This window comes from Abramis brama (assembly GCF_963993115.1).
Source record: "Abramis brama genome assembly, chromosome: 25".
NCBI lineage: Eukaryota > Metazoa > Chordata > Actinopteri > Cypriniformes > Leuciscidae > Abramis > Abramis brama.
Window position 1 is genome coordinate 14,920,077 of NC_139987.1, and position 14,359 is coordinate 14,934,435.

A 14,359-nucleotide genomic window follows, 5' to 3' on the forward strand; every position below is an offset into this window, starting at 1 on the left:
TTCTAAAGCTCTCATAACACAGAAAACCATTGTACTGGAGCAAAAGGAGCATGTGATTGGCCAAGTTATTTGTTACGCTCCAATCATTGATCATGCCATAACTGAACATGCATAAGCGTTTCCATGTGTACTCCAGGTTGTGGAACTGGTATTTTTAGGTGAAACAAGAGCACCCCCATGTGGATCTAAAGGAAATGTTATTTTTTAACATTTTATCACCACAGATAAAGGATAAAAGAATTTTAGGCGGCATATCTGAAATATTGAAGTTTATGTAAATGCATTTAATATCCAGAAAAATTGTTGGTGCTTTTTGTGACTTGGGAGTTTTGTTTTGGCAACCCAAACTGTTTATAATGCCAGCCAGATATGTTCTTATCAATATGTGCTAAATAAAGGTGAAGTGAGATAATATGCAACTACAAGTAAGCCATAAGGAAACAAAGTCTTTTCAAAAAGATGTTTTAATACAAATGTTCAAAGGATAGACATGTAAACAACCATGGTAACAAAAAAAACCAAAAAAATTCAGACGTCACACTTCAAGAAAAGTTGAATGTGTGCCAAGAAAATACAGTTAAATGCTGGTCTAGAAAACAGACCAATAATATCACTGCTAAGTGCCCTGAACACACACCTCGTCAGACACTCAAATACACAATTTACTAACAACCTAACACACTATTTAGAAAACATCTACTACTTCTACCGCAAGCTGCTTTGTGACCTGAATTAAACCAATCCTTAAGGACAGGCCAGAGAATGAGCATCCAATTCACGCAAGACTCAAAAGACGCTTCCTGGAAAGTCAATGTTATTTTGAGTCAAATATAGACTGTGGATTTCTCTGGCAACAGAATATGGAATTGCAATCTATATTTTAACCTTTCAGTACATCTTGTCCTTCGTTTTTAAAAATGGTACTCAGTGATTTGACTTTTCATATATATAATATAAGAACAGTTTACTTAAAACTATGTCAAATTAGACTATCTTTCATTACCTTCATTCCAGATGTTTTCATCACTTGTGGTATTGGGATGCCAAAATGGAGGATTTTGAGTGGATTGACTTTAAACTGAAATATTCTCAGCACTAGTCCAACAGCTGCAAGACATCTATCATTATAATGCTTTGTAGGTTCATAAGTAGATTTGTACGACCAAGATTCCTGTAACATGATGTTTAATTTTTACATGGGACAAAATACTCATTCCAATCTATGCACAGTCCATCAACATTTCTATTTGCCTGTGTGTGTTGTCACAGTGTCTGTGTGCTGGAGCTGATGATGTCCATGAAGGTGGCCTCGATCTGATAGCACAGCTGTACGTCAGGATCGGCTCCGCCCAGCTCCTCTGCAGATCTCTTTGGTAGAGAGAGTTTGGATTCTGATAGAGGTATTTCCCGTGGCTTCTCTCTCAGATACTGAAGCCCTAAACACAAGAGCACAGTGTATTAGATCTTAATCTAGGGCTACATGATTTGGCCAAATCATAGTGTGCTTATCTTGATAATCACTGAGAAATATACTGAGAAATGATATAATCAAATTGCCGACGCTTAGAAAAAAACATAAAAGAACAAAAAGGCACAACACACTTTGAAACAAAATGCACATGCTCCAAGACTGTGCAAAAACAAACTTGAAAGCAATGTGCTTCCAAAGTCTGTAGAAACAGTTACTTTTTAAGAACATTTGAGAATCAAACTCAAACCTCTTTAAAAGTGTACTGAGTGAAATGAACACCGTTCTTTGGTGGCACCTATATGGTACCTGAATATGCAAAGTAGATTTTGGGTCCACCTTAGCTGTAATGGGGTCACAGGCCACTTAAAAAATTTTTTTTTTTGAATTTGATGGTAATGTAATAGTGAAGTAGTATAAGTTTATATATAATGAATATATTAATGCAATATTACTATAATTAATAAACTTGAATACTATTATAATTAATACATTATGAATTAAATGTTGATATGAAAACTGAAGGTAGACTTTTAAATTTTATGTAATGCATAAATACATAATTATTTATTCAAAATCTGGTGAAATCTTTTCTAAACCACAATATTATTAGATTTGCATAATAACTGCTAATCGTCAGAAATGTTTGAATTATGCTAATGTGAATCTTGGCTTTTTGTGGATGTTTGATAATCATTAAATCATTTAATTGTGCACCCATTTGCAAATATAAAACTATTCAAAACCTTTAACAAGTTTGCCAGCTTTGGTAGCCATTTCCATGGAGAGAAAAAAATTATTATGAAATAAAAATTACAATAATAAAAAAAAAAAACCTTTTTAAGATTTATAATTGCTAAAAACTTTTAACCTGAATAGAGTGCAACAGTTGGGTCTTGGAAGAAAAAAAAAAGGGAACTTATTTAAATATCGGTGGATTTCATGGTGAAAGCTACATTATCAATAATTTTGCAAAGAAATCGCCAACCAATCAGAGAATTGCAACAGGCAAATCTATCTCTTTAAATCATGGTGGTGTTAAGACTCACCTTGTCGCTGGTTGGTTTGGTTCTTGGCTTGTAACTCTTTTTCTAAGCTCTCTATGTGAAAAATACTTCCGGAACCAAGGCATCTAAAAACGTGGGCCTGCACTGTTGCAATCTATTAGACCTAACTTAGTTAAAAATCTCTTCAAAGCATCAAATGAGTAAAATAATATAATCTAAAATCGAATACAAACTTAATCTTGCCCTATCCATGCGACATACAACAGTTATTGAACATTACAAAATTTAAAAACAATTAAGTCAAATAAGACAAGAACACACTCACTGGCAATGAGAGGGTCAATGTCTCTGGCCTTGGTGGTGACATCAGCAGCGGACACCTGTCCCACCTGAACCAGCAGGGACATGACATCATCGAAGAGTGGAGGGAAAGCCTTGCAGAACGAAACTAGGCATGGCAGCGTTGGCATGAAAAATGCAAACCGCTTGGCACGGGTCAGTACTGTAACAGATACCAAAAATGAGTTACATAAGTGAATATATTGGACCAGTTTTTGGTTGCTTTTGAGAACAGATGCACGAGATAACATTAAACTTAAATGATCTAATACAAAATGTAAGGAACTGCAGGATTTAAGAGTGCTCAAGACACCTCTGGTTCTCATTCAATAAAACATAATAAATGGATGGCTGATGCATAATTTATAAACACTGCAGATGAAGGTTTGTTATAGACAGTAACAAATGGCCAGCAGAGGGCAGTGTGTACAAAGAAAATCGGACAAGTTTGCACTGGCTGGTTTTTGTTACAAAAAAAGTCAGGGTAATAGTCTGATCTCTCCAATTATCAATGTTATTTTTAGACACTCTTTAATAAAATGCCAGCCCTAATAAATGAATAAGAATGGAGACCAAGATAAAGAGAGGATGGAAGAGAGATAAAGAAACAGATGAGAGTTATTTTACCAGTGAGGAGGGTACCCATCACACTAATGGCAAGACGTGCCACACTGAGGGATTTGGGCAGGGCGTACTGGGTGCACAGATGGGACAACAGCTGTATGGCGAAGATCTGTGGCAGAAAAAACAAAACTGCCATTAGCATCAAGCCCAGAGGTCAACCCTGAGGGCTCACCATGTGTCAGCAATTTGATGTAATACACACTCTTAATACTTCAACTTGTAGCTGTACAGCTCTAATTTAAGTTGTAGTATATACTATAAAGAGTCTCACATCCTATTGAGTAGATTTGTATTCTAAATATAGTAAACCACGTACATCTGTATCTAATTTAGTCAAAAACATCGCTATGGTTATCGTTTTAGACCATGACAGGTTTGTGAGGAGTTATATTCAGTGTACACACACACACACAGGATGATAATTTATGGCATTCACACCTAAATTCAAATGATGCTGTCACTCCCAGAACTTAGTACATGGTCCATTTAGTCCTGGCTAATAATACGGATGGACACATTGATAGTTGCTTACCTGTTTCTCCAGCTGTGGCTGAGCGAGGAGTTCTGGGATAAAGTCTAGACAGATGTGCATGGAAGGAATTCCTGCCACCGTCAGAGGAAGCAAGGGCTGTGGATAACCCTGAAGAAACATTTAAAGAACATTTAGAAAACCTTAAGAACTCAAATAGAGCTTAGAGAGACAATTAGAGATTCTGAAACTGATTTACATAAACCTAATGGCTGTTTAATTTCAAAATGTCCAAAATTATATTCACACCAACAGGAAAATGACCTTATTACATGTTCCTGCTAAATTTGCTAAATGATTCACTAGTACATATTTTGGGGAAAAAAAGTTTTCGTAGTGTCATCGAAATGTTACAGGATAGTTCACTTTGGGTGTCATTATTTTTATGTTTTGGAAAAAAGGTATTTAATGCTCAGCAAGGCTGCATTTATTTGGAACAAATACAGTAAAAACAGTAATATTGTGAAATATTGTTACAATGTAAAATAACTATTTTCTAAGTTAATATCTTTTAAAATGTCATTTATTCCTGTGATGGCAAAGCTGAATTTTCAGGAGCAGTTACTCCAGTCACATGATCCTTCAGAAATCAGTCTAATATGTGTATTTGGTGCTCAAGAAACATTTGTTGAATCAATGTTGAGAACAGTTTTGCTGCTTAATATTTCTGAGGAAACTGTGATACTTTTTAAAGGATTCATAGATTAAATTTTTTTTTACTAATCCCAAACTTTGAACGGTAGTGTAACTTGCTCCACCTATTTTAACAGCTCCCTTTCAACCACCTGTCATACAGAGACCACTTTTCTAAACAATGGATAAATCCCAATGGAGAAAATTAAATCCTGCCCTACATTTTTTTTCTCACTGAATATCCTGTTTCACTCTAAAATGTGTAAAAGAAAAAATGCCAAATACAAAAGTAATCTGAAAAGGGAAAAACTGTGTTTTAAGACTTTCATGAGGTTTGATAATTACAACGCATGTATATCATTATAACGGTGATCACTGTTCTGTAACAAAGAGATTTAGTTACCTGGAAGTGTACTAGTTTGGCAATGTTGGGGTCTGCGATGAACATTTGGTGCAGCAGGCAGCAGATGAGGCACTGCACCTCCCTCAGGTCACTGAGCAGTCCGCCCTCTGCCTCGCATTCCCGCTGGGACCCCCGCCCAAAAACTGTGTCTCCCACCTGCTTCCGCATGGGAATACCTGGAGCAGACTGAACGCTCCTCAACAGACTGTCTGCTCCTCCACCTCCTCCCAGCTGCAGCTCCTCCTGAGGGGACGGCAAACACACCTCCAGCAAGATCTGTACTGCTGCACTGTCCTGAAGGTGGACAAAAACAACACACATATGCCTAATGTACAAAACTCATGACTCCGAGTATTAGAGATGTGTGTGTGTGTGTGCATGTGTCTACCTGAGCAGCCAGCAGAGCATTCTTTAGCTCCTCTCTGGTGACCTCAGGTGTGTCAGGTTGGCCACCGAGCCCAAGGTTTGATACGGTCTGAGCCTGTCGCTCAAATTCAGCCGTCTCCTTCAGGTGGGCGTTCAGGTAGGCTTTAGATGCCAGCAGGTAGCCGTTCAGCATGTGAAGAGTGATGTCCATTAGCGGAGGGCACCTTCAGAAGAACAAACACACATAATATAATATAATATAATATAATATAATATAATATAATATAATATAATTCACAAAAATGTGTGAAAAAAAAATAAGCAGCACAACTGTTTTCAACATTGATAATAATAATAATAATACATGTTTATTAAGCAGCATATAAGAATGATTTTTGAAGGATCATGTGACATTAAAAACTGGAGTAATGATGCAATCACAGGAATAAATTATATATTTAAAATATATTAAAACAGAAAACAGCATTTTTTTTTTTTAGAAAACAATATTTTAAATTGCAATAATATTTCATATTACTGCTTTTACTGTATTTTTGATCAAATAAACGCAGCCTTGGTAAACAATTAAATTCTTTCAAAAATCTTACCTACCTCAAACTTAATCGAATAAAAAAATAAAATAGATTTTATTTTATTTTTTTTCATTACAAATTATATTAGCAGCATAACAATTGGCATAAATTAGAAAATTTCTAAGCAAAAAATACCTGAAGACTCTGGGGTCGTTGCGGAGGACAATGAGAGGATCCACCATCAGATCATTCTGAGTGTATCTCTGCTGCCGCAGGAGCTTTACTGAGGGCTGCAGAGCATTTACTGTCATCACCCACAGCCTGACAAAGTAAAGGAAGATAGAGACTTAAGTACAAGTGCTGAAGATATCCTTCCATTTTACTACAGCATATGAAACAGAGAGGAAGTCTCACTTGCGTGGCATGACTGTATTAAGTACCATCCAGAGTTTGTTAACAGTCTGTAGGATTCTGCGAGATACGCCGTCCTCTAAGAGCAGCCCCATGCTGGCAGTCAGAGCCTCTGCGTATGGGATCAGATCTCCCGCAGAGAGCAGCGTCAAATGCTCCAGGATACGGAGCAGCCTGGGCCCGCCAGAGAGGACATTCTGGAAAGCTAATAAATAAAAAAACATATGCGATTCATTTTCAAATTTAATTGATTTACATGACATGCTGATAAATAAATCAAATCAAAAATAATTATTTAATATATTCATTTGATTATAATTAATTCAAAGACAAAAGTAAAACATTTAGAGCCTTTAAAAGTCAATATATTGTTTGTTTTATTTCCATATCATTAAATATAGCAATAACACAAGCCTGTCACTGTTTGTGAATACAAGAGCCCTGTGGAGAAACAGGCCTGTCAGAGCAGTGATGTATAAATACACAAACACCTTCAGGCTCATTAATCCACAGGTGCAAAACTGAGTTATGCACATGAAAGGTTAGACTACAACAACAAACTATTCATATCATAGGCCATAATAAGCACTTGTGATCTCCTCCAGTGCCAAAGGGCCTTATGAGTCTCAATGTAGAGTTCAGTGGTCTGGTTTACAGTAGTGTGAAATTTGCTTGAAGTACATCATACAGCAGAGAAGTGCTAAATAGTTTTCAGAATCCACCAAAGCAACATTTCTATTTTTATCCATGATTGTTTTAATTTTACAAAAAATTACATATGCCACTCCAGTTCCTTGTTTTGACTGAACAAAAATTGGCATTTTTGATATATATATATATATATATATATATATATATATATATATATATATATATATATATATATATATATATATATATATATATATATATACAGTAAGGAAAATAAGTATTTGAACACCCTGCTATTTTCCAAGTTCTCCCACTTGGAAATCATGGAGGGGTCTGAAATTGTCATCGTAGGTGCATGTCCACTGTGAGAGACATAATCTAAAAAAAAAAATCCAGAAATCACAATGTATGATTTTTTAACTATTTATTTGTATGATACAGCTGCAAATAAGTATTTGAACACCTGAGAAAATCAATGTTAATATTTGGTACAGTAGCCTTTGTTTGCAATTACAGAGGTCAGACGTTTCCTGTAGTTTTTCACCAGGTTTGCACACACTGCAGGAGGGATTTTGGCCCACTCCTCCACACAGATCTTCTCTAGATCAGTCAGGTTTCTGGGCTGTCGCTGAGAAACACAGAGTTTGAGCTCCCTCCAAAGATTCTCTATTGGGTTTAGGTCTGGAGACTGGCTAGGCCACGCCAGAACCTTGATATGCTTCTTACAGAGCCACTCCTTGGTTATCCTGGCTGTGTGCTTCGGGTCATTGTCATGTTGGAAGACCCAGCCTCGACCCATCTTCAATGCTCTAACTGAGGGAAGGAGGTTGTTCCCCAAAATCTCGCAATACATGGCCCCGGTCATCCTCTCCTTAATACAGTGCAGTCGCCCTGTCCCATGTGCAGAAAAACACCCCCAAAGCATGATGCTACCACCCCCATGCTTCACAGTAGGGATGGTGTTCTTGGGATGGTACTCATCATTCTTCTTCCTCCAAACACGTTTAGTGGAATTATGATCAAAAAGTTCTATTTTGGTCTCATCTGACCACATGACTTTCTCCCATGACTCCTCTGGATCATCCAAATGGTCATTGGCAAACTTAAGACGGGCCTTGACATGTGCTGGTTTAAGCAGGGGAACCTTCCGTGCCATGCATGATTTCAAACCATAACGTCTTAGTGTATTACCAACAGTAACCTTGAAAACGGTGGTCCCTGCTCTTTTCAGGTCATTGACCAGCTCCTCCCGTGTAGTACTGGGCTGATTTCTCACCTTTCTTAGGATCATTGAGACCCCACGAGGTGAGATCTTGCATGGAGCCCCAGTCCGAGGGAGATTGACAGTCATGTTTAGCTTCTTCCATTTTCTAATGATTGCTCCAACAGTGGACCTTTTTTCACCAAGCTGCTTGGCAATTTCCCCGTAGCCCTTTCCAGCCTTGTGGAGGTGTACAATTTTGTCTGTAGTGTCTTTGGACAGCTCTTTGGTCTTGGCCATGTTAGTAGTTGGATTCTTACTGATTGTATGGGGTGGACAGGTGTCTTTATGCAGCTAACGACCTCAAACAGGTGCATCTAATTTAGGATAATAAATGGAGTGGAGGTGGACATTTTAAAGGCAGACTAACAGGTCTTTGAGGGTCAGAATTCTAGCTGATAGACAGGTGTTCAAATACTTATTTGCAGCTGTATCATACGAATAAATAGTTAAAAAATCATATATTGTGATTTCTGGATTTTTTTTTTTAGATAATGTCTCTCACAGTGGACATGCACCTACGATGACAATTTCAGACCCCTCCATGATTTCCAAGTGGGAGAACTTGCAAAATAGCAGGGTGTTCAAATACTTATTTTCCTCACTGTATATATATATATATACACATATACATATACATATATATATATATATATATATATATATATATATATATATATATATATTTAATCCATCAAAATGATTGTTAAATCATGCATCATTTTTGAAAATTCAGTAAATGCCAGAAAATCTTTAATGAAATCTGTCCCAAGAGTAAAGTGATTTACACATTTCGTCTTTAACTAAGTGGGAGTTGCTCGTACCCTCTCGTAGCTGGGTCTGTGAGTATTTGCAGGATGAGGATGTCAGTAGCATCTTCCTCAGTAAGGGCAGAGTACCAGTCACTTCCTCTTCACTGATCCAGTCTTCCACCATGCACAGGTGAGGGTAGTTTGTGGCCAGTAGACGCAGAAGAGCAGAGTGCAGGCCTGACGATGGAAATAAAATAAAATAAAATAAAATAAAAAAATGTAAAACTTTATTTTATATTCATTTTATTTAGAATAACACCACTGGAATGTTTCACTGTTTGTATGAATACAGCCTGGAAATCAATGCACATCAAAATATGTCATGTGTCTAGTGATACATCTAAACATGCAGCATTATCAGCCCTGGTGAACATATTTGGCCGAATATAAGCGCATTGGAGGTTAAACGGGTGTCCTTTACCTCCCAGCTCCTGCTGCAGTCCTTGGGCCTGGCGGATGAGGTGTTTGATGGGAATCTGGTCCATGAGGGCAGGAGAATAGGATTTTGGTTTCCTCTGCATAAGTGCTGGGAGGAGAGAACGCATGGTTATCAGGCTGTTTGTTAAAAATAGGCCTCTGTGGTGCAGCTCATGTACAGGTGATTTTTCATTGTATTCCAGTTCATTAGCACAGCCAAAGGGCATCATTACTCCAGGATGATAGAGGAGAAGAGAGGGAGAGAGAGAGATTAAATAAGCACAGCACTCTGGGAAGAGCTGTGTGCATAAACAGTGAAGAGTAACCGCTCTAATAACCCATGAGAGGCTTCCAAAGCAAAGTCAAACTGCAGGTGATTGGTGTGAGTTTGAAGCAATTTAACATGCAGAGGAGGGAGCGGGAAGCTAAGCTGTATTGCTCTCATCCTAATATTATAATAGCACTCTGGGTGGCAAGACAGGAACTTACATAAGTGTGAATGCAACAGATTAAGTGCAGATAAAATGATTAAGTCTTGGTGTTCATTTAATAATTTAATTGTTTAAAATTAAACAAAGGAGGAGGCTGCAAGGAGACAACAAAACAGAAAAGATGTCCAAAAACAAAAGAACCATTCATGCAAAACTCAGGATGAAGTTGGAATTTGGTTTGAACGGATTAATTGAAATGACCAAATTTTAATATAAAGAAATTTTATACAGGGAAATAAAATTCTTCAAAATTAAGTGTCCTTACATTGTTGTCGATAAAATGTAACTTAAATACAATACAATATAAATAATGTGAAAAAAAAATGAAAAAAAAAATGTATTCAATATAGAAAGAAAGTAAATCTAATATAATAAAAATGTTTTTAAAGGTGACATTTTTAAATGTTATGTCAGGTGTGTAATATACTGACCCAATGTCTTTGTATTAGCGAGCAGAGCTTCCTCATACGACAGGATGTAATAGAGAATGAGCAACTGGGTGGTGATGGTGTACTGAGAACGAACTTTCCCTCCATCTCCCTGAGAGAGAGAGAGATTAGAGGGGGAGATGGAGAGAGGTCAAACAGAGGTTAAAAGCAAGAGAAGTTACAGGAATATATGGCTCTGTATTGGACAGAATTGTAGATGTATAGTGTGTCATCTACTCAAGTCAAGTCACATTTATTTATAGCATTTATAGCACTTTATACAACACAGATTGTTTCAAAGCAGCTTCACATTAATAAACAGGAAAATAAGCGTTAATGTTCAAAATGTAATTATGAAACAAGTTCATTTCAGATATAAGCAGCTCTACAGAAGACAATAGTGTCATCATTCAGCTCAAGTCAGTTAAATGTTGATTCAAATCAGTTCAATAACAGTGTCAATATATTGCAAAGTTAGTGTCTTTACCAGCTCAGTTTAGTTTAAATGCTGTTCTCATCTGATAGTGTCGGTAAAGTTTAATAGACAATATTACTGAATACTAATTGTCTTTATTCTAGGAAGCATCACTGACATATACTTTACCACAGACTCAAGGCTTTAATACTGTTAAACTTCAAATGTTTAAAATGCTTTTTGATATTATATAATTTATGCTGCTATAAATCGTTTGTACATATTGCAATATCCAGAAGCCGTTTCTCTAAAAATAACCTTCAATAATATCTATGCCACTGATTTGAGTAGGCTGATATTTGTTACTGCAGGGCGGTCATTTATCAGAGTTATTTTTTTTTGTGCTGTTTTAGATGATTTTGCAGTCAATGCGAGTAAAAAGATGATTTAGCTCCACTCACCCCTGCCTGGAAAACATTAAGTATCTCCTGCTCTGTGATTGGCTGGTTGGTGGCCTCAGGATTGGTCTTGGAAGCAGGGGTCAGGATGGAGTTAATGTAAACATCAATTAATGGAAGCAGCTGAGTGTGGAGTGGAGTGGTCGTCTCACACAGCTGTCTGAAGATCCAGTCCTGAGAAAGAAAGAAAGAAAGAAAGAAAGAAAGAAAGAAAGAAAGAAAGAAAGAAAGAAAGAAAGAAAGAAAGAAAGAAAGAAAGAAAGAAAGAAAGAAAGAAAGATCATTCAGAGTAAGTGAATTATCCAATCATCTAGCTCTGGCACTCGGGTGATTAAATCATCTTTCCAGCTGAGCAGATCAATAGCTATAACATGCCTTACTGACTCTAGAGGAGGCAGATTCCAGTCTTTAAGGCTGACGATGTAATTGTGAGGAAACATTCTGATCTGCCGGGCGATGCACTACCACATTCAAAAATCACATCCTTAATTAAATCAATGAAGTGCCTTTCCATGAGTCAGGAGAGGAGCCAGCCAGTCAAACATATAATAGAACCCAATGGATTAAAGTCAATACTAGCAGTCAGAGTAATGTAGTGTAGTTAGCACAGTGTGGGCTTTTTTAACAGAACAACAAAACAGGACAAGAAAAAAATCCCCAGAACAAAACAGAACATAGGATGCATCAAAACAAAATAATAGAACATAATAGAACTGAATGGAACAGAATAGAACATAATAAAAAAGAACAGTTCAAAGTACAAAAAATAAAATAGAAAGTTGAAAAAATTAAAATAAAGTAGATGGGAACAGAAAACTACGGAAGAGGATTAGGGCCAAGCAATAATAAAACAATTAAACCATTTCGAGATTAAAGTCATTATAATGCGAGATTAAACTCGTTAAATTTCGAGAAAAAGTCGAAATACAATCTTGAGAATAAACTCATTACATTTCGAGAATAAAGTCGTTGTGTTTTGAGAATGAAGTCGTTAAATTTCGTGAAAAAAAGTCGCAATAATCTTGAGAAACTCATTAAATTTCGAGAATAAAGTAGTTGTTTCGATAAAAAACTCGTTAAATTTCGAGAAAAAAGTCGAAATACAATCTTGAGAATAAACTCATTACATTTCGAGAATAAAGTCGTTGTGTTTTGAGAATGAAGTCGTTAAATTTCGTGAAAAAAAGTCGCAATAATCTTGAGAAACTCATTAAATTTCGAGAATAAAGTCGTTGTGTTTCGAGAAAAAAAGTCGAAATGAAATGTAGAGAATAACGCATTCGATCAGTGTTCATTGCATAGGCTACTGATATCAACCTCATCGAGGTTTCGTGGTTTCCCAGGATACCATAAGACACATTATTAATCGTTGTTGGTTGTGTACGCCTCCATCCACAGAATGTAACGACTGTAACCATCTATACAGCCATTAATGGCAATGCCGCACGGTTTTAATTTATCATAGCTGTCCATATGCCAGAGTGCATTTGGCCCAGCGCAAGTGTACTGGCGTCTTCTAAAGCGTCTCCTTCGTCGAAATTCCACACCTTGAGGATCAACAAGTATAATAATGCGTCTTATGGTATCCTGGGGAACCACGAAACCTCAATGAATTTCATGTTGGACAGAAGCGAGTACATCGCGCAAATTGGACAGATTTTTTCTTCTAAAAAGACCTAGCCGACCTAAGAATGTTCTATTCTTTGTTACTGAAAGAAAGTCTAAAATATAGCTTGACTAAGTGATCCAACTCTGCCATGTCCTCTATCAGTAGGCTATGCAATGAACACTGATCGAATGCGTTATTCTCTACATTTCATTTAGACTTTTTTTCTCGAAACACAGACTTTATTTTCGAAATTGAATGAGTTTATTCTCAAGATTGTATTTCGACTTTTTTTCTCGAAATTTAACGAGTTTAATCTCGCATTATAATGACTTTAATCTCGAGATGGTTTTATTTTTTTATTATTGCTTGGCCCTAATCCACTTCCGTGGAAAACAAAACAGAATACAACAAAACAAAATACTAAACAGAATATAACTAAATAGAAAACAGAGAACAAATAATATAGCACAGATGAAAATTACAGAATATAAAAGTGGTTCTCAATAGCATTATTTTATTTTATATAGTATAGTTATGTAGCCCCGCCCCTTTTTAGTCCTGCACTCATTGTGTTCTGTCTTCAGTTCGCGTTTCCACAGCATGAAGGTTATATCTTACAGATTTATGAATGAACCGCTCGTTTTCAAATCTTCCCGGTCTACTGACATCTGTTATCACATCCCCTTTAATGCTCATGATAACTTCCGTTAACTCTACAATAAGTAAATCCACTTCACAAACTAATATTCTTTGACAGCGATGCCAAGGAAATACACAGAGCTACCGCAAAAACAGAAGTTTAAACACAAAATTCTAAAGATGGTCTTGTTTCTCTGGTGCATAAGATATATTAAATCCATTAACTGATTTATTTTATGATTCCTGAAGTGTCAAGAACTGCAGGTTCTTCAATAAAAAGTTCAAAAAGACTGAAGAACATTAAACATGACATTAAAGTTAATTATTTTAATACATTAATAATGATGTATTAATTGAAATACTTTTAAGTCATTAGAACAAACTTAACAAAAAAGATTAACAATGACAGAACAAAAAACTGAAAAAAAGAGAATGCAAGAAAATATTATGGATTCCATCCAATACAAAAGTGCACAAAAAAAGGTAGCAGGTGACACAAAAACAAAACAACTCAACACAACAGGGCAGAATTCCAACAGAAGGGAAACAGCACAGTCAGAACAATAAAGCAGATCATCAGGTTTACCTTTATGGACACTTTGTGTTTGGTGAAGGCTCTGCTCCTCAGGAGCTGGTATATGCAGTGGATGGGGAGGAATCCTGTGATGTTGGCACTGAGGTTATTAGTAACTGCCACTCTCACTGCATGTGCTGTAACCACCTGCCACAACACAAACATCCACTTAATATCAGCTTCTACATTTACATTTCAGATATTCAGCAGATGCCTTCTCCATAACGACAAAAAGTGCTTTGTTTCCGCTGTGTTCGACAGATGGCAAGCAAGTTATCTGCTAGGACAGGA

At 36.6% G+C, this 14,359-nt stretch overlaps 1 protein-coding gene across 2 annotated transcripts in view; it reads right to left on the bottom strand.

Annotated features, from left to right (window-relative positions):
- Positions 1–446: 446 nt before the first annotated feature.
- ints2 (integrator complex subunit 2) overlaps positions 447–14,359 on the bottom strand; it is a 30,292-nt gene continuing 16,379 nt past the window's right edge. For both annotated transcript variants that reach the window (XM_084104149.1, XM_084104150.1), the window contains exons 13-25: positions 14,081–14,215; positions 11,250–11,420; positions 10,377–10,485; positions 9,459–9,563; positions 9,050–9,214; positions 6,317–6,518; positions 6,098–6,223; positions 5,392–5,593; positions 5,004–5,297; positions 3,971–4,078; positions 3,442–3,547; positions 2,801–2,977; positions 447–1,436 (exon numbers count right to left, since the gene is read on the bottom strand). In XM_084104149.1, the coding sequence (XP_083960275.1) occupies positions 1,264–1,436; positions 2,801–2,977; positions 3,442–3,547; positions 3,971–4,078; positions 5,004–5,297; positions 5,392–5,593; positions 6,098–6,223; positions 6,317–6,518; positions 9,050–9,214; positions 9,459–9,563; positions 10,377–10,485; positions 11,250–11,420; positions 14,081–14,215 (2,073 nt within the window). In that variant the 3' untranslated portion in view covers positions 447–1,263. The remainder of the gene's footprint in view (positions 1,437–2,800; positions 2,978–3,441; positions 3,548–3,970; positions 4,079–5,003; positions 5,298–5,391; positions 5,594–6,097; positions 6,224–6,316; positions 6,519–9,049; positions 9,215–9,458; positions 9,564–10,376; positions 10,486–11,249; positions 11,421–14,080; positions 14,216–14,359) is intronic.